Genomic DNA, 26,731 nt, shown 5'->3' on the forward strand with positions numbered 1-26,731 from the left:
ATAGTGGCCTAGACCTATCTGCTGCATTCGACACCATAAAACACAAGATCCTCAGGCGGCGCACACTGCATTGCATCCTACCTAGCAGGTTGCTCCTACCAAGTGATTGTGGAGAAGGTCTGTGTCTTCACTACAAGGTTGTGCTACTGTTGTCCCCCAGGGCTTTGTACTAGGTCCTCTCCTGTTCTCTCTGTACACCAAGTCAATTGATTCTGTTAGGTATGTGAACCAGACGTCAGTGTGCTGTCTACAGTATAGCTTCCTCCACTGTCCCTGTAACATACTGGGCTAGAAATAGTGATCCTCTGCTCCCAAACACACGTGACCATCCTCCTTGACAACGTACGAACCGTTTGAACTATAGAAAAAGATCTAATTTGATATGTCCATTGGTGACATTTCAAGCTAGCTGTGGAGTTAGCTTACGGCACCTTCTTAACTCTGTTGCATATGCTCACATGGTGTCTTATTGTTGCTATGTGCACGACACTCAACTCTTTTTTTTTTTTTTTCCCCTCCTCCTCTCTGACACCCATGTGGTGACACGCATCTCAGCTGGGTTTCTGGCCTACCTACCACTTCAAGCTCAGTCTTGACAAGACGAGGAGAGAGCTGCTCTTCCTCCCGGGGAAGGCCTGCCCACTCCAAGACATCTCAATCACAGTTGACAACTCCGATTCTATGTACAGTATACTGTATATACCAGTGGAGGCTACTGAAGGGAGGACGCCACTCCAGCCATTATTATGAGCTGTCCTCCCCTCAAGAAATACCGTTTACATTTGTTCGAAAGGCCAGTGAAAACGAGACTTGGTAATGCAAGACTATGATTGGGTTGACACATATCAGACCTGTTCTTATTCCTTAAAGCTGGAATCCTTATTGATGAAACTGCCACGCCCGTTTGTGATATTCCAACAACAAAGAAGTTACTTGCAAACGACAAACACTGTTATTTTTCCCTTTGGGCATCATTGCACCAGTGATAGAATAGTAACATATGTAATGCCCCCAAAACAATACCACGATGCGCAACGCTCCCCAGCTCTGCTTTGTCAATAAAACTTAAACAATAACCACATCTGTGGGGTGGACAGGGGCACTATTTCCCCTACTGCAGATTTCCATCTTTAAAAGTGAACAAAGGGGCTTTCACCTGTACAGTCAGTTCCATTCAGAGCCTACTGAAATGATGCGAGGATTGCTGATGGCACTTTTAATATCGTTTTAAAAGGGGCCATGCATTTGTGTGTACGCCTGTTTGCATTTCCATAGCCATGTTCAGTAGTTGAAGAATATGTTTTTATGTGAAATGGGGAAGTTGATATGCCTGAACTAGATATAAATTTTCCATTGCAAAATGTTTCGCTTTAGTGTGCCCATATTGAACACATCCCAGCAAGAGATTAGATCTTCGGCAGGAACATAAATAAATAAAGATAAATATTTATACCCATCATTGTGAAACCAAAGGTTGTGATGCCCTCAGAAACCCGTGTTATGATGCTGGTTCTTTGTTGACACTGACAACTAAAACAACCAAAGTGTTGTCTTCAGACAACTGGAGGCGTGAATATTCTTCTTCATTGAGGTTTAATGGCGTTTGACATCCATATTATATTGCATTACCGCCACCAAATACACTATATATACAAAAGTATCTGGATACTCCTTCAAATTAGTGGATTCTGCCATTTCAGCCACACCTGTTGCTGACAGGTGTATACAATTGAGCACACAGCCATGCAATCTCCATAGACAAACATTGGCTGTAGACAGGCCTTACTGATGATCTCAGTGAATTTCAATGTGGCACCATCATAGGATGCCACCTTTCCAACAAGTCAATTCATCAAATTTCTACCCTGCTAGAGCTGCCTCGGTCAACTGTAAGTGCTGCTATTGGGAAGTGGAAACATCTAGGAGCAACAACGGCTCATCCACCGGGCCACACAAGCTCACAGAACGAGACTGCAGAGTGCTTTACGGTTGCAACACTCACTACTGAGTTCCAAACTGCCTCTGGAAGCAACGTCAGCACAATAACTGTTCGTCGGGAGCTTACTGAAATGGGATTCCATGGCCGAGCAGCCGCACACAAGCCTAAGATCACCATGCGCAATGCCAAGCATCGGCTGGAGTCAGGTAAAGCTTGTCCCCATTGGACTCTGGAGAAGTGGAAACGTGTTCTCTTGAGTTATAAATCAAGCTTCACCATCTTGGCAGTCCGACGGACTAATATGGGTTTGGCGGATTCCCGGAGAACGCTACCTGCACCAATGCATAGTGCCAACTGTAAAATTTGGTAGAGGAGGAATAATGGTCTGGGGCTGTTTTTCATGGTTCGGGCTAGGCCCTTTAGTTCCAGTGAACGGAAATCTTAACACTACAGCATACAATGACATTCTAGACAATTTTGTTTTTCCAACCTTGTGGCAACAGTTTGGGGAAGGCCCTTTCCTGTTTCAGCACGACAATGCCCCCATGCACAAAGCAAGATCCATCCAGATTTTTTTTTTTTTTAAGATCGCTGTGGAGGAACTTGACTGGCCTGCACAGAGCCCTGAACTCAACTCCATCGAAAACCTTTGGTATGAATTGGAACACCGACTGCGAGCCAGGCCTAATCGCCCAACATCAGCCCGACCTCACTAATGCTCTTGTGGCTGAATGGAAGGAAGTCCCCACAGCTATGTTCCAACATCTAGTGGAAAACATTCCCAGAGAGTGGGAAGGCTTTCCAACTCCCCATTAATGCCCATGATTTTGGAATGAGATGTTCGACGAGCAGGTGTTCACATACTTTTGGTCATGTAGTGTATATAGGGTTAGATGACCGTGCAATTTCATAAATACTTTAATTAACAAATGTGAAATGCAAACTGTTTAAGTTCCTCCCTGTCTCTGGCCGTACTCTATCTAGTACAGTAGGTGGCGATAATGCAACATGATATTGGATGCAAACTGCTGATAAACTCCACAGAAGAAGAAGCCAGAAAACTGTGAAAGGCAGCAAGACAGTGTCTAGTCTGCTGGAAGCTACACGAAGAAGTGGTCTGGAAAATGAATGCTGTTTTCGGGATACAAAGGCAGGCAACTTTTTCTGAATGTCTTAAAATAAATGTAACCATTAACAAAGTAGGCTAGGCCTAGCATACTGTTCAAATCCATGAGTTTACAGGACCTATATCCTATACTGGAAGAAAAATGCTATAAAGTCGCGTAGTTCGTCCTGGTAAGGAAGCGAAACTAATTTGTAAAATGGTTTACAAGCCAGGCCCTATTAAAATATATTCCATTACGTATTACAGAGACTTGCTCCCTTTGCGGAAAACACATTTCTGTCTTGATATTCCGTTGGAATGCACAATTAATTTCGGATGCATTGTCAAATAGTAATAATATATGGGTAGGCAAAGTTACAAAAGTAACTGCGTCACGTCCATAAACAAAACCAGAGTTCTGCCAGCAGCACAAACGATGACATCACTTTGTATGGTAATTAGGAAACCTTCAAAATAAAAGCTCACATTTCAAAACATTGCTGTGTACATAAGTCATTCAAGTGATATTTAATTTTAATCAATGCCCACTTTTATTCTGCCAACAAGGAAATGTAATAAGTAATTAATGAAAACGAAGTAAAAAAAACATTGCATTGCATTGGGGGCTATGGAGGAGGTGGAGTGAAAACTGCTACATAGTGCCCCTCCAAAACAACGTGATCGACCACCTCTTTTCGGTCTTTGTTTACGTCCATTTAGCTTCGTTCACACCCTCTTCAGCCTTAGATCCACACATCTCTTAAAGAATTGTGAACACGTGACTGTGGCCTAAAGCAGTGAGGTAGTGCTTAAAAAACAAAATATTAAAATACTTTATTAACTTGAAGTGCTAAAGGTAGTAGCCTACAATTATACAAAATAAACACACAAAGGCATAAGTAGAAACACTATCAAAACTTAGGCCTACATCATGAGATCCGTTGTGTGACTGGTTCAGGTCAGGTTTAAATCAAATTGTATTTGTTACATGCGCCGAATACAATAGCTGTAGACTTTACCGTGAAATGCTTACTTACGAGCCCTTTCCCTACAATGCAGAGTTGAAAATAAATAAATATAATTAGCGAAATAAAAAAAAAAGGAAATGGTAATGCCTCTTTAGTGACTGAAGAATGGTTGCCTTGACCTTTTTGAGCACCACCACGTGCTAACGGACATCGACTAAAATGTACTTTTTGGTACACCAGCCACTGTGCCAGGTAGATAAAAAGCAATCTACCAGCCACTAAGATTTTTTTACCATCCAAAACACTAAACACTAAACAACAAAACACTAAACAATTGATGAGCATGTTTTGTAATGTATCTAAAACAACAAATGTATTACTAGTAAGAAGTAATGTGGTATATTGTTTACAGTGGCGATTTTAGCATGTAAATCTTGGTGTGGTATGCATGCCAGCAAAGCCACAGCAACTCACGGCACACGCAACCTCCGCTCCGGGCCGGCGGGCTGGGAGAGTCAAATGTACGTTCTAATAGGTCTATTTCCCCAACATTAGAATGATATTCTAATGTTATACATTTCCATAACCTAAATAATTACATATGCGATGCATAGATAGCCATATCATTTTACCTTGCTTTTAATAGCCTACTGCCAAAATCCGACCATAGAAAAAAAGCAAAGATTTCCTGATATGTCATTGAAACCATTTCTTCAACTGTCCAAAGGCCGTAAGGCACAATCCTATTGTTGCATCTTCTGATACTCCCTCTTTCTACGTTTTTACCATTCGGCTGTATATCCATCTCCGTGGCATTATAAAAACCGCTCGCATCAGGTGCACGTTTGAGAATGGTGTTCTCCTGTAGTAGCATTCTGGAACATTCACTCATGGCCAAGACGAGTGAAAACATTGCTGCGCTAATGTGAATTATTCCTAGTTTATCAATTTTTAAGCTAAATGTTGTGATATGTTTCATCAGCCTCGTCTTTGTGTTTAAACATTTTAGTATGGAATCACTGTTTTTTACATTTCATATTTTCTGGCCTATCGTCCCGCAACTGTCCCAACGTCTGTTTTGAACAATCCCAGACATATTTTGTTATCGTCCTCGGGATGACTGGACGCCCCTGATTTCGAGCAATATAGAATTGTGTAGTATACTGTAGAATCCCTGGATTGATTTAAAAACACAATACAACCACATGCAATGCATTTAGAAATGTGTTGAGAATAACACAAGTTAGTTCATACAGCTAACCCACATTAAAAATACACACATGAAAAATACTATAGTCTAAATAAATGTGTATATACTGTAGTGTTTTTGTGGACATGACTGTAGTATTTACTGTAGTGTTTTTGCGGACATGACTAGTATATTGTCGACTAGGGTTAGCTAAAATGGCACAACAACCAGACTATGCCTACTGTTTGATAAGGGGAAGCCCTCAACCAGGACATAAGACACACAGGTTGGTGACAGGCCACCTATTGAGTTGGGTCAACAGTTCTGAGCAATGCAAAGGACCAGACAACACCTTAGCAAAAATATAAATGTTTTATTACAATTGTAACATCTAAACGTTAGGTTCTAGGCCCATTTAAAGGGAAACGGTACAGAAGCAGATATAAAGAACAAGCTAAGTTTATTAAAGCTTGAAGGATTAAGTGTGCTTGTTTGACACAGATAAATAACACACATTAACAAGAGTAACTTCTTACATCTGTTACTTCCACTAGGTAGCTTTCTGAAATAGAAAAATGCTTTAACAAAGATTCCACTGGCTAAGTTCACAGCATGACTAAAAACAGTGACAAACAATACTGTACTGCTGATGGTAGAAAAAGAAAGAAAGAAAGAAAGAACAGTTAACCACTGCATTTACATAAACCATAGATATTTTAGAAACTCATGACTTCACTTAAAGACAGCCAGTCACCTTATTGGAGGGCGCTGCCAATAAAATGCCTGGACCTCAAACCAGCAACCCCTCTCTCTCAGTATTAGTACTACAGTATACTTCAGTCATGTCTGCAAAAACACTACAGTTATTCACTGTAGTGTTTTTGAGTACATCAGTATAGTATAGAAATATAGTAATACTACACTATTTAGACCATAGTATGACATAGTATATTTGTATATGGGTAACGCCTTGAAAATCAGCGATTTACAAGGAGTTTGAGTATTCTCTCCCATGGCAAACTGTTATCTGGGGAGGGGTCTATATTAAAGAAAATTATTTACTAATCCCACTTTTTATTATTCATACATTTGGTTTGTCTAAATCCAAAGTGTCACTTGGTATTAGTCAATTGAAATGAAGGGAAATAACATTGTGAGCAAAATGATTAATCAGTTAACTTGATCGATGACCGTAGATGTGACGATTTGAGTATTTGTGGCCTCGATTTTAAAAAGAAAATCCTAATTTACCAAAAATGCCTCATTGATGTTACCATATAAATATAATTAACTATATTTCTATGGGTGTTACCATCATTGGTGTTATACTCCCACTGGTGGCACAATGTTATCACAGTGGTACAACATTATTTAAAGCCATATTAGTTGGTTTAGAATGGGAAGATGTGCCCAAAATACGTTTTGAAAAATTCAGTAAATTTTTTCCAAAATGCCATGCCCAAATGCCACCGGAGACCATAGTGCCAAGTGCTTGGAGGATTTTAACATTCCATTTTCTGTTTTTGAATGGTGTGGGCATACCCTAACAACAGAATGGTGTGGGCATACCCTAACAACAGAATGGTGTGGGCATAAACCCTCGTTAAAAATATTCACATCATTGACATTTATAAAGCAATAGCAAGCATTTTTGAAACGGTCTGTTTGAGATGAAAGTTTGGTGTGGGGGGTTTTAAGTGTTTTTTCGAGTATAGGATGAGTCAACAACATTATCTGGGTATGAGTTAACCGAATATTAACTTTTAAATGTCCGATTTTCACTGGACAGTTACTTGAACCATTTCTTTGGTGTGTGTCAAATAAAGTGCTTTGTGTGTTCACAGGTCAGCACATCCTGATCAGAGGTCTGTTATGAATTCCCCCGAGGAGAGGCACATTGTAGGACCCCTTGTACACAGTTCATTTGAAAGGCTAATTTGACTCACCTGTGTTATTGTCATCATCAACCAACATTGTTAATAAACATTACATGACATTCTTATTTAAGATGACATTAGGCTGCTACTACTCCTGCAGAGCTAGCCACAGTATCCTTTTCAGATCTTAAGACAATTTTCAGAGCAGATCAGAATCTCACTTGTGATTGATGCATTTTGTTTGTCTCCTAACGTTGCTTTGTTAAACTTGGAATATACTTAATGGGTTTATGCTCAGGAGGAAATAATTCCCCACCTATCCACATGCATGCTATGCATCTCTGGTTTTCAATGCTCACAACTCTCAAATCAACCACACACTTCTAGCACATCATGTTTTTGTTCTATTCATTTATAGTGGTATCTACCCTGTATATAATCTGAACGTTTCAGAACTCTATGACCTCACTGTTAAAATAGGGACTTTCTTTTCTCCATTTCCTGCATTCAGTTTAGTTGTGTTTTACTTGAGAAAGGATGCAAGCTGGGTTACACCAGTAATAGCGGTCTCAGAAGTTGTATTTCTGTTTAGCTTAAAAGTAATCTACCAATAGGCTGCAGGTGTTGTAAAAGGTGTTGTTTTTTAAAAGTCCAGTGTACAAGGGGTCAAAATGAGTCTCTCAGGGGAAAATGAGGAGGGTGGCCCTCCCTCTAGTATCTGTGAAGAGACTGAAGATGAAGCCACTGCTTCTAGAATGAGTCCCTCAGGGAGTGAGGGAGAAATGTCCCTTAAAAGGAGTTTTCCTGCAGAACAGGACACTGACAGGGAACTTAAGAGGTAAGATCATCAAATAGGTAATTGTGAAGGAGTTGAGAGTTTGTAACAACTATCGAACAAGCCAGTATTGTTGGGATTGGTCTTTATTTCATGCAATAGTTCAAGTGAATCGGACATTTTTTTTTGATAAATTTACTGTATCACTAACCTATTCCTGGCTGTTATGAGCATTTAGACTGATGACAATTATAAAGTAACCATAAAAAAATCACTAAAACATTTTTTTTAAGTGCGCGCACTCCATGTTGGAAATTAATATCCTGCTCTAAACAGGACCAAGACAGACAGACCAGTTTCACCTGCACCTAGCTGTGTCTCCATGAAGAGTGACCAGTCGATGGGACTTCCTATTTTCTTCAGGGAGGGAGAACTTTCCACTAAGCAAAGGTGAGATCTGAGACTATTCTTTCAAATCTGCATTCATGGGAAATACAAAAGTAAAAAAAATCTTAAGTGTGTGAAAACTGTTCTATTTTGGAAACACACATCCTGATTTAAACACTTAAATAGGATCAAGACAGACCGACCAGTCTCACCTGTACCTAGTGGTATCTCCATGAAGAGTGGTCAGTCGATGGGACTTCCTATTTTCTTCGAGGGAGAATTATCCACTGGGCAAAGGTGAAACCTGAGAAAAATCATGGCGTTTGATTATGCCACTTCCTTTTATTTAGCATCTTCTGTATAGATAAAGACTGATGTTATTGCTCTCTGTTCTCATTTATACCCAGCAGTATCTCTGAGGAGAATGACCAGTCAATGGATAACCAACCCAGAGGCCCTACTGATGATGAGAAAGTGTGAGTGATCGCAGTTTGCACTGCATCCTACCTGTTTTGTAGTTTAATTCACCAGCCATGTATCTGATGACATCTAGTACCTTTACTCTGTGAATTTCAAGATAATAGCATCCAGTTCATCATTTTGGATGCCTCATTTTGCTTGTTATAGGATTTGAATTGTCTACAGGACATCATTCAGTCTGACTTTATACTAGAAATGTAGATAAAATAATATGATGACTGTAATAGTGAGACTGGACCCAAGGTTTAGTTTAACTATCAGGAGATGCAGAGTGCATTGTCTCAGTAAATGCACCACATTTTATGCTTTAATCTTCACTGAGTCTAGCTAACTATAGATTAGAGTTTATATTTGATACTTTTTACACAATATAATTAAATTCAACAAGGAACATGTATCTTTCTTTTCCATGTATACAGTGGCAAGAAAAAGTATGTGAACCCTTTGGAAATACCTGGATTTCTGCATAAATTAGTCATAACATTTGATCTGATCTTCATCTAGGTCACAACAATAGACAAACAGTGTGCTTAAACTAATAACACACAAACAATTATACGTTTATGTCTTTATTGAAGACATTGTGTAAACATTCACAGTGCATAGTGGAAATAGTATGTGAACCCTTGGATTTAATAACTGGTTGACCCTCCTTTGGCAGCAATAACCTCAACCAAACGTTTTCTGTAGTTGCGGATCAGACCTGCACATCTGTCAGGAGGAATTTTGGACCATTCCTCTTTACAAAACTGTTTCAGTTCAGCAATATTCTTGGGATGTCTGGTGTGAACTGCTCTCTTGAGGTCATGCCACAGCATCTCAATCGGGTTCAGGTCAGGACTCTGACTGGGCCACTCCAGAAGGCGTATTTTCTTCTGTTGAAGCCATTCTGTTGTTGATTTACTTCTGTGTTTTGAGTTGTTGTCCTGTTGCATCACCCAACTTCTGTTGAGCTTTAATTGGCAAACAGATAGCCTAACATTCTCCTACAAAATGTCTTGATAAACTTGGGAATTCATTTTTCCGTCGACGATAGCAAGCTGTCCAGGCCCTGAGGCAGCAAAGCCGCTACAAACCATGATGTTCCCTCCACCATACTTTACAGTTGGGATGAGGTTTTGATGTTGGTGTGCTGTGCCTTTTTTTCTCCACACAGTGTTGTGTGTTCCTTCCAAACAACTCAACTGTAGTTTCATCTGTCCACAGAATATTATGCCAGTAGCTCTGTGGAACATCCAGGTGCACTTTTGCAAACTTCAGACGTGCAGCAATGTTTTTTTGGACAGCAGTGGCTTCTTCTGTGGTGTCCTCTCATGAACACCATTCTTGTTTAGTGTTTTACGTATCGTAGACTCGTCAACAGAGATGTTAGCATGTTCCAAAGATTTCTGTAAGTCTTTAGCTGACACTCTAGGATTCTTCTTAACCTCATTGAGTATTCTGCGCTGTGCTCTTGCAGTCATCTTTGCAGGACGGCCAGTCCTAGGGAGAGTAGCAACAGTGCTGAACTTTCTCCATTTATAGACAATTTGTCTTACCGTGGACTGATGAACATCAAGGCTTTTAGAGATACTTTGTAACCCTTTCCAGCTTTATGCAAGTCAACAATTCTTCTGAGATCTCTTTTGCTCGAGGCATGGTTCACATCAGGCGATGCTTCTTGTGAATAGCAAACTCAAATTTTGTGAGTTTTTTTTTTATAGGGCAAGTCAGCTCTAACCAACATCTCCAATCTCGTCTCATTGATTGGACTCCAGGTTAGCTGACTCCTGACTTCAATTAGCTTTTGGAGAAGTCATTAGCCAAGGGGTTCACATACTTTTTCCAACTTACACTGTGAATATTTAAATGATGTATTCAATATAGACAAGAAAAATATAATAATTTGTGTGTTATTAGTTTAACCTCTCTAGGGTAGGTGGGACGAAATCGTCCCACCTAGTCAACAGCCAGTGGAATCGAGTGGCGCGATATTCAAAAACCTTAAAAATGCTATTACTTCAATTTCTCAAACATGACTATTTTACACCATTTTAAAGACAAGACTCTCGTTAATCTAACCACATTGTCCGATTTCAAAAAGGCTTTACAACGAAAGCAAAACATTAGATTATGTCAGGAGAGTACCCAGCCAGAAATAATCAGACACCCATTTTTCAAGCTAGCATATAATGTCACAAAAACCAAAACCACAGCTAAATGCAGCACTAACCTTTGATGATCTTCATCAGATGACACACCTAGGACATTATGTTATACAATACATGCATGTTTTGTTCAATCAAGTTCATATTTATATCAAAAACCAGCTTTTTACATTAGCATGTGACGTTCAGAACTAGCATAGTTCCGGTGAATTTACCAAAAATTTACTAAATTACTCACGATAAACGTTCACAAAAAACATAACAATTATTTTAAGAATTATAGATACAGAACTCCTTTATGCAATCGCGGTGTCAGATTTTAAAATACCTTTTAGGCAAAAGCACATTTTGCAATATTCTGAGTAGATGGTTCGCCATCACGGGCAAGCTAATTTGACACCCACCAAGTTTGGCGTTCACTAAACTCAGAATTACTATAAGAAAAATTGGATTACCTTTGCTGTTCTTCGTCAGAATGCACTTCCATCACTTCATCCACAAATGTTGTTTTGGTTCAAAATAATCCATAGTTATGTTCAAATATCCTCTGTTTTGTTCTTGCGTTCAAGACACTATCCGAACGGTGACGCGCAGACGCATGTCGTGACAAAAAAAATCAAAATATTCCATTACCGTACTTCGAAGCATGTCAAACGCTGTTTAACTTGTTATGGATAGGGGGCAGTATTTTCACGGCCGGATAAAAAACGTACCCGATTTAATCTGGTTATTACTCCTGCCCAGAAACTAGAATATGCATATAATTAGTAGCTTTGGATAGAAAACACTCCAAAGTTTCTAAAACTGTTTGAATGGTGTCTGTGAGTATAACAGAACTCAAATGGCAGGCCAAAACCTGAGAAGATTCTGTACAGGAAGTACCCTGTCTGACCATTTCTTGGCCTTCTTTGTCATCTCTATCCAAAACAAAGGATCTCTGCTGTAACGTGACACTTTCTCAGGCTCCCATAGGCTCTCAGAAGGCGCCAGAACGTTGAATGATGACTTTGCAGCCCATGGCTGAAAAACAGTAGTGCATTTGGTAAGTGGTCGATCTGAGAACAATGAGACGGGCGCGCGCTTGCACGTGAAGAGTCCATTTTAGATTTTGAGTCTTTGAACGGAAAGGACGTCTCCCGGTCGGAATATTATCGCTTTTTTACGAGAAAAATTGCATAAAAAATTGATTTTAAACAGCGTTTGACATGCTTCGAAGTACGGTAATGGAATATTTGGGAATTTTTTGTCACGATGCGCGTCACCCTTCGTTACCCTTCGGATAGTGTCTTGAACGCACGAACAAAACGCCGCTATTTGGATATAACTATGGATTATTTGGAACCAAACCAACATTTGTTGTTGAAGTAGAAGTCCTGGGAGTGCATTCTGACGAAGAACAGCAAAGGTAATCCAATTTTTCTTATAGTAAATCTGAGTTTGGTGAGTACAAAACTTGGTGGGTGTCAAAATAGCTAGCCTGTGATGGCCGGGCTATCTACTCAGAATATTGCAAAATGTGCTTACACCGAAAAGCTATTTTAAAATCGGACACCGCGATTGCATAAAGGAGTTCTGTATCTATAATTCTTAAAATAATGTATGTTTTTTGTGAACGTTTATCGTGAGTAATTTAGTAAATTCACCGGAAGTGTTCAGTGGGAATGCTAGTTCTGAACGTCACATGCTAATGTAAAAAGCTGGTTTTTGATATAAATATGAACTTGATTGAACAAAACATGCATGTATTGTATAACATAATGTCCTAGGAGTGTCATCTGATGAAGATCATCAAAGGTTAGTGCTGCATTTAGCTGTGGTTTTGGTTTTTGTGACATTATATGCTAGCTTGAAAAATGGGTGTCTGATTATTTCTGGCTGGGTACTCTCCTGACATAATCTAATGTTTTGCTTTCGTTGTAAAGCCTTTTTGAAATCGGACAGTGTGGTTAGATAAAGGAGAGTCTTGTCTTTAAAATGCTGTAAAATAGTCATATGTTTGAAAAATTGAAGTTTTCGGATTTTCGAGGAGTTTGTATTTCGCGCCACGCCTTATCATTGGATATTGGAGCGGTGTTCCGCTAGCGGAACGTCTAGATGTAAGAAGTTAAAATCAATTTTTATGCGATTTTTCTCGTAAAATAGCGATAATATTCCGACCGGGTGACGTCGTTTTCGTTCAAAGACTCAAAGAAGAAAATGGACACTTCATGTGCACGCGCGCCCCCGTTTCATTGTTCTCAGATCGACCACTATCCAAATGCGCTACTGTTTTTCAGCCAGGGACTGCAGAGTCATCATTCAACATTCTGGCGCTTTCTGAGAGCGTATGGGAGCCTTAGAAAGTGTCACGTTACAGCAGAGATCCTCTGTTTTCGATAAAGAGGGTAAAGAAGGCCAAGAAATTGTCAGAGAGGGCACTTCCTGTACAGAATCTTCTCAGGTTTTGGCCTGCCATATGAGTTCTGTTATACTCATCACAGACACCATTCAAACAGTTTTAGAAACTTTAGGGTGTTTTCTATCCAAATCAAACAATTATATGCATATTCTAGTTTCTGGGCAGGAGTAATAAACACATTAAATCGGGTACGTTTTTTATCCGGATGTGAAAATACTGCCCCCTACCCTAGAGGTTAAGCACACTGTTTGTTTATTGTTGTGACTAAGATGAAGATCAGATCAAATTTGATGACCAATTTTTGCAGAAATCCAGGTAATTCCAAAGGGTTCACATACTTTTTCTTGCCACTGTAGGTACCCAACAGAAGTCCAGGAGAAAATGAAATCCTACTTGAAGAATAGGACATATTCTTTATTTGAGGGCATTGAAGATCAAGGAAAAACAACACCTCTTAACAACATCTACACAGAGCTCTACATCACACAAGGTGGAAGTGGAGAGGTCAATTATGAACATGAGGTGAGACAGATTGAGACAACATGCAGGTTTCCAGTAGAACAAGAGACATCAATCCAACTCAATGACATCTTCAAACCCTTACCTGGACACGACAAGCCTATCAGAACAGTGCTGACAAAAGGAGTTGCTGGCATTGGAAAAACAGTGTCTGTGCTGAAGTTCATGTTGGACTGGGCTGAAGGAAAAGCAAACCAAGACATCCAGATCATCTTTCCACTTCCTTTTCGGGATCTGAACATGATGAGAGATACAAATCAAAGTCTGATTGAACTACTTCATCACTCCTTCATAGAAACAAAAGAATCAGAAATCTCAGAAAACGAAAAGGTTGTGTTTGTTTTTGATGGTCTGGATGAATGTCGCCTTCCTCTGGACTTCCAGAAAAATAAGATCTGCTGTGATGTCACAGAGTCAACTTCAGTGGATGTTTTTCTGACAAACCTCATCAAAGGGAATCTGCTTCCCTCTGCTCACATTTGGATAACCACCCGACCTGCAGCAGCCAATCAGATCCCCCCTGAATGTGTTGACCAGGTGACAGAGGTACGAGGGTTCAATGACCCACAGAAGGAGGAATATTTCAGGAAGAGAGTCGCTGAGGAGGACCTGGCCAGCAGAATCATCTCACACATAAAGACGTCAAGGAGCCTCCACATCATGTGCCACATTCCAGTCTTCTGTTGGATTTCAGCCTCTGTCCTAGAGAGACTATTGGTTGAAGCAGAGAGTCGAGAGATCCCCAAGAATCTAACTCAAATGTACGCTCATCTCATGATCTTCCAGTCAAAACTGAGGAGTCAGAAGTATCCTGTAGTGCATGCCAACGATGCTCACTGGGATAAAGAGATGATTCTGGCACTGGGAAAGCTGGCTTTTCAACAGCTAGAAAAAGGCCATCTGATATTCTATGAGGAAGACCTGAGAGAGTGTGGCATTGACATCAAGGATGCGTCGGTGTACTCTGGAGTGTGCACTCAGATCTTCAGAGAAGAGTCTGGGCTTAACCAGATAAAGGTGTACTGCTTTATACATCTGAGTATCCAGGAGTTTCTGGCTGCACTATATGTGTTCCTCATGTTCACTAACAACAACGTCAATCTGATGGCTAAAGAGAGATCCCTCCCCCCAAAAAACAGTCTATATGAAGATGCAGTGGACAAGGCCTTGCAGTTTGAAAATGGCCATCTTGACCTTTTCCTCCGCTTCCTTCTAGGCCTTTCACTGCAGTCCAATCAGCATCTCCTACAAGGCCTACTGTCACCAACAGGAAACGGCTCACAGAGCAACAAGGAAACAGTCAATTACATCAAGGAGAAGATCAGAAAGAACCTCCGTCTGGAGAGATGCATCAATCTGTTCCACTGTCTGAATGAACTGAATGACCATTCTCTAGTGGAGGAAATCCAAAGCTACCTGAGATCAGGAAGTCTTTCAAAATCTAAACTCTCATCTGGACAATGGTCAGCTCTGGTCTTCATGTTGCTGACCTCAGAGAAGCTGGATGTGTTTGACCTGAAGAAATATATCAGATCAGATGCGGCTCTTCTCAAACTTCTCCCAGTTGTCAGATCCTCTAGAACAGCCCTGTAAGTGCTTAGTCAAATTACATTCCAGACAGCATGCTAATATAACATAATAATGAACATCAGTTTGCATTACTAACAATTCAGTCCCAAAGGGGGGATTTATTTGTGGGCACCTGGTTATCTTGAGATGCAGCTTTTTTTTTCTCCACAGTCTGAACAAATGTAAACTCACCAAGAAAAGCTGTGAGGCACTGGCTTCTGTTCTCAAATCAAACTCATGCTGTCTGAGACTGCTGGACATGAGTGGCAATAAACTCCAGGATTCAGGAGTGAAGCTGCTCTCTGCTGGACTGGAGGATCCACACTGTAAACTGGAGACATTGAAGTGAGTGACTTTGTAACTGTGAAGTGGATGTTGTAAATATAAAGATGTCAATTCTTAATGTTGTAAATGAAGTTATAGATTTGTGTGGGTTCCTAAGCCGCATTATCTCTCTCCAGGTTGAATGATTGCAACCTAACTGAGAAATCCTGTGAGGTGCTGGCTTCAACTCTCAGCTCAAACACCTCAAGTTTGAGAGAGCTTGACCTGGGAGGAAATGAACTCCAGGATTCAGGAGTGAGATTCATCTGTGCTGGACTTGAGAATCCACAATGTAAATTGGAGACACTGAGGTAAGGCTAACCCTCATGGAGTTTAACTTGCATTTCACTGGTCCTGGATTTAATACAAGGCAGTGCGCTGGACAGCTGACAGTGTGACTTTCTAAGCTCATTTATGTTCGATCGACATGCACTACATTTAGAGTGAATGAGATTTCCACAAACATTGGGATAATGTTGTCAGCATTGTCGGCTGTCCAGTCTCTGCTCAAGACTTGGATTAAATTCCAACCTTGGTCTCTGATGTCATAATTGGGACTTGGTCTCTGATGTCATAATCGAAGACAATTTGTCTGTTTTTATCATTAATTGTGTCATTATCTTTAGATGCTAAACTGACATTTTCTGGAATATTTTATACTGTGTAACTTTTCTGCCTCACTTTCCACAGGCTGTCAGGCTGCAGCATCACTGAGGAAGGCTGTACTTCTCTTGCTTCAGCTCTGAGGTCAAACCCCTCCCACCTGAAGGAGCTGGACCTGAGTGGAAATACTCCAGGAGACTCTGGAGTAAAACTGCTCTCTTCTGTACAAGAGGATCCCCTCTGTAAACTGGAGACACTGAGGTGAGTTTTATGATCACAGTAATATAGTGAACAAATAGCCATTGTGGACGTCCAGACAGCCGGATCATATTAATTTGTGCAAACTGTAGCGAAACATTTTGCAACACATGCTAGTTTCTTATTGGACAAGTTCAGGTAGTCCCTGCCCGTTTTGTTCAGTGTTCTTCTCTTTGATGTCTAGTGAATACGACCCCTATATGTCTATGCTGCTGTATGTGGACTTAGATCCACTTCCCTTCTTTCCTTCCCAGGTTAAATGATTGAGAGTCAGTGAAGGAATGGCCTCAGCTCCAAGTCCTTGGTTGTGGGAGTGCGCTGCTGTTAAATACTTCTGGGACAGTTACTAAATTAATTTCAAAGTGCATGAATGTAAATATTCAATGCTTTGAAATCGACAATGATGGCTCCTTGAATCAGAGAACCCTGGCGATGTGCTGCCAGGAAACTAACCTCAACAAACACGTCACCGGGGGCATACTGCCTGTCCTCCAGGACATCTACAGCACCCGGTGTCACAGGAAGGCCAAGAAGATCATCAAGGATCTCAGCCACCCGAGCCACGACCTGTTCACCTCGCTACCATGTAGATGGTGGAGACAGTACAGGTGCATCAAAGCTGGGACAGAGAGCCAGGACAGAGAGACTGAAAAACAGCTTTTATCTCCAGGCCATCAGACTGTTAAATAGGGGGGAGGGGTGGGTGGTTGGATAAATGGGATGAGAGGTTGAATCCTGTACCAATATTTTTGATAATTGTACCTGTAACACCCCCCCCCCCCACAAAGAAAATGACAAAAGAAACTGGTCATTCAGTTTATTACTTTTACTTCACCTCATTACACTGCAGTACATGGACTGACTGTTACTCCTGGTTGGAATGATGACTTGTCAATCTGTCAGTAAGGTGGCGTTATAGGAAATGTAAATAATGTAAATGTGGTTTGATGTGTGCTGTTTCTGTTGCGTGTCAGTGGACTGTGTTCTGTTAGCTCAGTAAAAAGCCATTTTATAATGACATCATGCTATATCCATCATGTCTATACATATTGACTGTAGTTCAGTGCGTTCTGTTAGCTCAGTAAAAAGCCATTTTATAATGACATCATGCTATATCCATCATGTCTATACATATTGACTGTAGTTCAGTGTGTTCTGTTAGCTTAGTAAAAAGCCATTTTATAATGACATCATGCTATATCCATCATGTCTATACATATTGACTGTAGTTCAGTGTGTTCTGTTAGCTCAGTAAAAAGCCCTCTTTTTATAATGACATCATGCTATATCCATCATGTCTATACATATTGACTGTAGTTCAGTGTGTTCTGTTAGCTCAGTAAAAAGCCATTTTATAATGACATCATGCTATATCCATCATGTCTATACATATTGACTGTAGTAAAGTGTCTCTACTAGTGTCACTATAGTAAACTTCTTAATCTCAACAACCTTATTGTATTACTAGTAACTACATCTTACCAGACTGATATCTTCATATTCCAGTGTATTAGAAGTCTCTGGATTGTCTTGATTATGTGTTGTACACTGCTTTGAGGATTTTATTTATTTATTTATTGTAGCACCTTGGGATTTTGAAAAGCGTGTTAAAAATCAGATATATTTTTTATTATAGTAATGTAGAATTACTTACAATATATGTAACCCTGTTATACTGTATATTCGAAATTAATAATAGTCAAATTAATATAGTATTTCATTTGAATATTATTTCATTTTAATATTGAAATAGTAAAGTTGTTATTGCTGTGTAACAATGTGTCCATCTGTGATTAACTCGTTGAATGACTTGGGGCGCTATTCAATCTGTATCACTGAAGAGTGCCAGATTGCCCTATAGGAATGTAAAGAGAAGCATTTACCATGAATGCAGTCTCCTCTAACGCCTTTAAAATTTCAATCACGCTGTAACGCTGAACTTCCGCGATATGCATTGAATCGTGCCCTTGGTTTCGTAATGAATAGGTGAACCTGTGTGCACTCAAGGCATTTAAGGTATTCTGCTGCTCCAACTAAAATGCATTTCACATGGAACAAAACCTTTCACTACCATAACATATTTTAATAGTTTGTCCTTCCTAGTAACCCTGCTGTACGTCTTTTGTACTGTATCTTTTTATTTCAGTGTATTATATGCCTCTGTAGTCTGTGCTGTAGTATTGACTACTTATTGCTTTAATGTGTTTTCATTGTAGGGTTTTAAAACATTTAAAACAAGCATTTCTTAGATTCTATGTAACCCTGTGTGTTAATCTATGGTAAACTGGATTTCATATTCTTTAAATATATGAAGTAAAGCTGTTATTCCTATTGCTGTGTGACATTCTGTCCATCTGATTGATTGAATGACTTGGTTCCCACAGCAATGAATGTTCATACTCACATTATAGGCCTAACTGTGAACTCAATGGCTTTAAAGGGGTGTTAAAGTTGCGTCAATTCAATTCTGGTATCAGAACGAAATAGTCAGCACATAGTAACTTCTGATTTATTTGTACTTTAATTAATGCAAACACGTGTATGGTAAATATGTGGTTCGTGTATATATATACACGGTCTCGCTGTTACACCACGCAGGGCAGACAGAGAAGAGAGCGTCACATCCTATTGTTCTCTCTTATATACTCTGACAGTGATAGTTCCCGCTCAATGCTGGCCTGTCAGAGGGAGGAGGAGCGTGGTTTAAACTCGCTCCTCCTGTCGTCGGCGTGCAGGCTGGTCCCAGCCTTGTGACGCACTTCCTGTCGCCGGGTGTAGTTCTTGTCTTCAGCAGTTGACTTATCCGTAGTTTATATACTTAATATTGTAGCATAGCTTCCCCAGTATATTATATAGGTTATGCAAACAAATAGCCAGTTCAACCCTAACAGGGGCAATCAGCAGTTTAAACCATAACAAAGTGGCCACGCTGCCACTATTTTTGAAAAAGGTTTATATTAAACTTTACCATGTTTTGAGGCAATACGATGTTTGTTTACAATTACAAAGTTAAACCAGTTGAACTAATCTCATGTGGAGTTTTAAGTTATATTCTTGAAGAATCAATGAGTAAAAATCATTCATTTAAAAGTCAAAAGATGTATGTACCAATTGCAGATTGTAACAAAATAAATGTGACTTCTATACCATATTTTAATAGTTCCTAAATGGTATATGAAGCAGCTAGGTCAGGTGACTATTGCTGCCCAAACCTGACTCTAAAGAACCTAGAAAATCTTTATTATACACTGCTCAAAAAAATAAAGGGAACACTTAAACAACACAATGTAACTCCAAGTCAATCACACTTCTGTGAAATCAAACTGTCCACTTGGGAAGCAACACTGATTGACAATAAATTTCACATGCTGTTGTGCAAATGGAATAGACAACAGGTGGAAATTATAAGCAATTAGCAAGACACCCCCATTAAAGGAGTGGTTCTGCAGGTGGGGACCACAGACCACTTCTCAGTTCCTATGCTTCCTGGCTGATGTTTGGGTCACTTTTGAATGCTGGCGGTGCTTTCACTCTAGTGGTAGCACGAGACGGAGTCTACAACCCACACAAGTGGCTCAGGTAGTGCAGCTCATCCAGGATGGCACATCAATGCGAGCTGTGGCAAGAAGGTTTCCTGTGTCTGTCAGCGTAGTGTCCAGAGCATGGAGGCACTACCAGGAGACAGGCCAGTACATCAGGAGACGTGGAGGAGGCCATAGGAGGGCAACAACCCAGCAGCAGGACCGCTACCTCCGCCTGTGTGCAAGGAGGAGCAGGAGAAGCACTGCCAGAGCCCTGCAAAATGACCTCCAGCAGGCCACAAATGTGCATGTGTCTCCTCAAACGGTCAGAAACAGACTCCATGAGGGTGGTATGAGGGCCCGACATCCATAGGTGGGGGGTGTGCTTACAGCCCAACACCGTGCAGGACGTTTGGCATTTGCCAGAGAACACCAAGATTGGCAAATTCGCCACTGGCGCACTGTGCTCTTCACAGATGAAAGCAGGTTCACACTGAGCACGTGACAGAGTCTGGAGACGCCGTGGAGAACGTTCTGCTGCCTGCAACATCCTCCAGCATGACCGGTTTGGCGGTGGGTCAGTCATGGTGTGGGGTGGCATTTCTTTGGGGGGCCGCACAGCCCTCCATGTGCTCGCCAGAGGTAGCCTGACTGCCATTAGGTACCGAGATGAGATCCTCAGACCCCTTGTGAGACCATATGCTGTTGCGGTTGGCCCTGGGTTCCTCCTAATGCAAGACAATGCTAGACCTCATGTGGCTGGAGTGTGTCAGCAGTTCCTGCAAGAGGAAGGCATTGATGCTATGGACTGGCCCGCCCGTTCCCCGGACCTGAATCAAATTGAGCACATCTGGGACATCATGTCTCGCTCCATCCACCAACGCCACGTTGCACCACAGACTGTCCAGGAGTTGGCGGATGCTTTAGTCCAGGTCTGGGAGGAGATCCCTCGGGAGACCATCCGCCACCTCATCAGGAGCATGCCCAGGCGTTGTAGGGAGGTCATACAGGCACGTGGAGGCCACACACACTACTGAGCCTCATTTTGACTTGTTTTAAGGACATTACATCAAAGTTGGATCAGCCTGTAGTGTGGTTTTCCACTTTAATTTTGAGTGTGACTCCAAATCCAGACCTCCATGGGTTGATAAATTGGATTTCCATTGATTATTTTTGTGTGATTTTGTTGTCAGCACATTCAACTATGTAAAGAAAAAAGTATTTAATAAGATTATTTCTTTCATTCAGATCTAGGATGTGTTGTTTAAGTGTTCCCTTAATTTTTTTGAGCAGTATACAAAGTCACCAAACAATGAAGTAGATCTGAAAACAGGCAGATGTTTTACTATTAAATACATTTTATTACACAAGCGAACAATGACAGTCTGGCCTTTTCACAGAAAGACAACTTTGAACATCTCATTGTGGGTCTTCTGGTTGGTCAGTAAAGCAGAGAGACATGCAGTCTCAGCAGCTCCTTACTGCAGTGTGTGTGTGTGTGTCAGTCAGTCAGTCACCAGGCCGGTGCTGATGGTTTTGTTGCCATCTCCGATAGTGGCCTAGATCTCTCTGCTGCCTTCAACATAATGAACCACCAGATCCTCCTCTCTACCCTCTCAGGGCTGGTCATTTCAGGCTCTGCACGCTCCTGGATTGCATCCTACCTGTCAGGTCGCTCCTACCAAGTGACGTGGAGAAGGTCTGAGTCTGGACCACGAGGTTGCGCTACTGTTGTCCCCCAGGGCTCTGCACTTGGTCCTCTCCTGTTCTATCTGTACACCAAGTCAATTGATTCTGTTATATGCTGATTATCCTCATATGGTCTCTCTTACCACTGCTATGTGGTATACTGTATATACCATCTATTTTTGTGGCACATTTACTTATTGTCCCCTACAATGAAATCGGAGGCGGGACTATGGAGCTGTCTCCGTTCGTATGTTAGTCACAAATGATATCTCAGACACCACTGACCCAATTTGTTTACGAAACTTGGGTGAATGATGTGTCTTGCCATAGCGATCTGGCATTTACAAAATTAACCTTCATTTTTTTCATTTAGCAGATGCTCTTTTCCAGAGTGACTTACAGTAGTGAGTGCATACATTTTCTTAGTACTGGTCCCCCATGGGAATGGAACCCACAACCCTGGTGTTGCAAGCACCATGCTCTACTAACTGGCCAACTGAGCTACACAGTACTAGGTTACTTAAATGAAGGGAGAATGGATGATGGCACTTATAAAATAATTTGAACATTGTATGTGTACAGCTGTGTGCATTTCCAAAACGTAGTTCAGTTGCTGGAAAATGTTTAGTAATGTGAAATGGGGAAGTAGCCGAGATATGCCTACGTCATGAACAGATGTTAATTTTTCGTTGCAAAATTTTTGGTTTCAGTATATACTGAACACATCCCAGCCAGGGACTCGATCTTTGGCTATGCAGGAACATAAACAAAGACAAGTACTGATTTGTAGAATGTTTATTGTGAAAGCAAGTTTGCGCGGCAGTTATGCCCTCTGAAATCGGTTTTAATCCTGATGGCTGGCAGTGAATAGAGTCTTTGTGCTGGCAGATGTTTTGAATAAATACGTTATGGGTGTTGTCTGATAGCAGTTGGGCCCGTCTTGAACGGTTGAAAAACAACTGAAAGACTCTTGTTGAACCTGAACGCAGGTTTTTTTTTTCTGGAAAAGGACACGAGAAAACTAAGGGGAAAAAATGAGAAGGGGGCAATTGGAGACACCAGGTGGATGTTCCACAACAAAGAAACTCCACCTCCTTATACATTATGCGGGCCAGTTGTCTGGAAAATGATTTGCAGGAGACAAAAGACAGCTAGGCAACTTTTCTGAATGACATAAAAGAACATGCACCTCTAGGAAAATAGGCTACCCTACTGTTAATCCACGTGTTTACAGATATATGTGAAGTTAAAACGCTATAAAGTACAGCTAACTGCTTGGGCTGTGATCAGGGGCGAAAATCTGATATCAACTTTGGGGGGGACAATTACATGAAATTTTCTCAAGAGCAATTCCTGAGGGGGACACCAAAAGTAGTGCTGTAACACAGCCTACATTGTAATATGGTAAATGTATATTGAGGAACCAAAGAAATAAGGTGTTTGCCGTACTCCTAACTACCGGTACCCAAACCTACACAACTAATCACAACAGCAATACCATTGCCTTTAACAAATCTTAGTTCAGTCACCAGTTTAAGTTGAGAGTGGGGGTATCCATGGCATTTTCCAATTATGTTCCTATTTTACAAGTAAAAAAAATGGAGAACCTTTCATAATGTTGCCAAACAAAGACTCAACAAACTTACCTGAGACTCCCTGTCTCTGCCAGTCTGTCCCTGCATATCTGTCCCCAACTCTGCTGTCTGTGTGCCATCTGTTGCCTGCTCTGCCTAATGACATCATTGTGAAACATTTCCATTAGAATTTCATTTCTTTCTTATGAACATTTTATCAACTAGTCTTTGAGATATTAGGCTACTAGGGTTCTTACTTTGCGTTTTGGTGTACTGAAAAATACTCTGATGTCCGTCTTTTATTTTTCTGCCATTGTTCTACCTGGCTGGCTGGCTGGTTGGCTACACACACACAGTGTGTAGGTTATTTACAGTAGGAGATGGGCTTCTATCATCTTATCTTTTATCATTCTATTTGGGCTTCGATCTAAAAGGTAGCTAGCAAATGTGAAACGGATTAAAATGACAAGAGTTGACAGCTGTATGAGTTCACCATTTACACAACATATGCTGCAACCTTTTGTAATTTTAATAGTTTGTTTCATATTGGCTGGCTTCCAACAATAGCTGAATTTGCAAAGCTAGCGAGCACCAATTCCGTTTCAGTGGTGTTTGCTATAATCTTTGCTACCTGGTTTAAATCAGTTTATCGCTAACCTTATCACAGGGACTTTGAAGCACTAACTTACGTCATCTGCATGCTGATCTCGGAATAAATTGACCATAGCAAAGATTCCATCTTTGACGAGGCCACATAAATGGAATAGGTACTAGCTAGCTTAATAGTTAATATTTGCGCGCTAGCTGTGCATATTCAGCTAGTGTGTGTGCGCGATTGACTGGATTAACCTCACGTCAGTTACGTTCATTGAGTGCCTTTCAGACAGTGGCTACGACCCCTCTGTTACCTTGCCAGTGGATCAAACCATTGTGAGGAAAAGGGTGGGGGGGTCGCAATCTTTTGAAACTTAAAAACGCGCTGTTAAGTGTCTATAATCAGCACAATTGCTTTCATTGCGTATTATTAATATTATTTAAATTACATAGTTATGTTTCAGTGATATATTGGGGGGGACAAATCATATTTTTCCCAGGATGGGGGGGGCGTGTCCCCCCCGTCCCCCCCCCCCCCCGCGATTTCCGCCCCTGGCTGTGATGACACTACAGGGATGGAACATAAATCACAGAAAATAGATGTGGGTGCAAGCTGCAGCAGCCTGGTCTCATAGACTAGACGTAACATAATACACGAAAAAAGAAATCGGGGACACTGAAATTAGCATGTGTTACATTTGGTATGGTTACATAAGACATGATAACTTAAGGCAAAAACGGAAGTAGGGTGGATGGTTTGGTGTATAATGCGAATGTCTAGCAGCCCAAAGGATGCGAGTTGGTTGGGTGTATAACGTGAATGTCTAGCAACACAAAGGATGCGAGTTCAAATCTCATCATGGACAACTTTAGCTAATTGGTAAATATTTTTATCTGTAATAAAGCCCTTTTGTTGGGAAAAACTCATTCTGATTGACTGGGCCTGGCTCCCCAGTGGGTGGGCCTGTGCCCTCCCAGGCCCATGTGAAATCCATAGATTAGGGCCTAATGAATTTATTTCAATTGACTCAGCAAAACCTTTGAAATTGTTGCATTAAAAATTTTGTTCAGTATACTTAGCATGTTAGCTAACCCTTCCCCTAACCTGAACCCTTTAACCTAACTCCAAAACTTAACCCTAACCCCTAGCCTAGCTAATATTTGCCAGTTAGTTAATGCTAGCCACCTAACTAGAATTCATAACATATCATACATTTTGCAAATTGGTAACATATTGTACATTTTCCAGATTCGTAACATATTATATAAAATTGGTGATGAACATTCTTAAATAATACCGTACGCAACGTAACATATCACACTAAATGGACTGTCTCTGTCACGGGTGTCGTATGGTTGAGACCAAGACGCAGCGGGAAAATATATACTCATCTTATTTTTATTTAGTGAAGAAGGAAAACACAATAAACGTATACAAACCACAAACGAACTGGACAGTCTTGTCAGGCACACAGCTAAACAAGCACAATCTCCCACCAAACCCCATGACAAACAAACTCCTAATTATAGGACCTTCAATCAGAGGCAACGATAACCAGCTGCGTCCAATTGAAGGTCCAACCCCAATTAACTAAACATAGAACTACAATAGACTAGACAGAATATAGAAATACACTAACAGAACATAGACTAACAAATCCCGAACCACATAAACCAAACACCCCTCTACCTAAATACATAGCCCAAACCACATGAAACAAACACCCCCCGCCACGTCCTGACCAAACTATAATAACAAATAACCCCTATTACTGGTCAGGACATGACAGTCTCATGTTTACGTACAGAATAATACGAAATGTTCTGAAAACAGGTTGGCTGAAGAGAATTACTTGGTTGTATGAGAGTTGACTTCAGAAGAGTAATATGTTTCTAAACCCTTCTACATTAATGTGGATGCATTATTATGATCCATTATTACGGATAATCCTGAATGAATCTTGAATAATGATGTGTGAGAAAGTTATATACTCTACATGACCAAAAGTATGTGAACACCTGCTTGTCAAACATCTCATTCCAAAATCATGGGCATTAATATGGAGTTGGTCCCCCTTTTGCTGCTATAACAGCCTCCACTCTTCTGGAAAGACCTTCCACTAGATGGTAGAACATTGCTGCGGGAACTTGCTTCCATTCAGCCACAAGAGCATTAGTGAGGTCGGGCACTGATGTTGGGCGACTAGGCCTGGCTCGCAGTCGGTGTTCCAATTAATCTCAAAGGTGTTCGATAGGGTTGAGGTCAGGGCTCTGTGCAGGTCAGTCAAGTTTTTTCACACCGATCTCAACAAGCCAACTCTGACCTTGCGGGAGGTCCAGAGAAACTACATTACGCCAGTGGCCACTATAGGTTTATAATGGGCTGCAGAATAGCAGCGTGGTGTTGTAGCGAATTTGGAGAGCAGCTTGACATGGGAAACATACACACACATAGCCCCCAGTCTCCAGGATCCTAAGATCATGTGTTTTAATGGGTGTGCTCACGTAGCCTACTAGCCTATAATCGTTAGACGGATAGTTGCCATGTGGGGGAAATAAATACTACTCTTCGTAAAGCACCATGGATAAGGTCGTTAATAGTTGCTATTATGCACAGATATTTTTCAATTTTTTTTCCTAAGCTACGCAGCAGAACGTTGTAGCGAAATTAGGACGGCAGACTGACAGGGACTCAACCCCAGTTCTCTTCACATTCAGTGATGAGAAAGTTTTTTGTTTGTGCTCATACCGCACCATGGCCGTTAGAAGAGTGTATGATAGTATGAAATTGCCCGGGGGTAACTTGGGATGTGTG

At 40.9% G+C, this 26,731-nt stretch overlaps 1 protein-coding gene across 3 annotated transcripts in view; it reads left to right on the forward strand.

The window, feature by feature from the left end:
* The first annotated feature begins 7,045 nt into the window (after positions 1 to 7,045).
* LOC115207564 (NLR family CARD domain-containing protein 3) overlaps positions 7,046 to 26,731 on the forward strand; it is a 32,243-nt gene continuing 12,557 nt past the window's right edge. The window contains exons 1-9 of one of the 3 annotated variants that reach the window (XM_029774763.1): positions 7,046 to 7,916; positions 8,190 to 8,303; positions 8,427 to 8,537; positions 8,648 to 8,716; positions 13,622 to 15,373; positions 15,525 to 15,698; positions 15,815 to 15,988; positions 16,368 to 16,541; positions 16,793 to 18,869. In XM_029774763.1, the coding sequence (XP_029630623.1) occupies positions 7,750 to 7,916; positions 8,190 to 8,303; positions 8,427 to 8,537; positions 8,648 to 8,716; positions 13,622 to 15,373; positions 15,525 to 15,698; positions 15,815 to 15,988; positions 16,368 to 16,541; positions 16,793 to 16,805 (2,748 nt within the window). In that variant the 5' untranslated portion in view covers positions 7,046 to 7,749 and the 3' untranslated portion in view covers positions 16,806 to 18,869. Of the gene's footprint in view, positions 7,917 to 8,189; positions 8,304 to 8,426; positions 8,538 to 8,647; positions 8,717 to 13,621; positions 15,374 to 15,524; positions 15,699 to 15,814; positions 15,989 to 16,367; positions 16,542 to 16,792; positions 18,870 to 26,731 lie in introns of those variants that run through there. The other 2 variants (XM_029774779.1, XM_029774772.1) reach the window with 2 other exon arrangements.

This window comes from Salmo trutta, chromosome 1 (assembly GCF_901001165.1).
Source record: "Salmo trutta chromosome 1, fSalTru1.1, whole genome shotgun sequence".
Taxonomy (NCBI): domain Eukaryota; kingdom Metazoa; phylum Chordata; class Actinopteri; order Salmoniformes; family Salmonidae; genus Salmo; species Salmo trutta.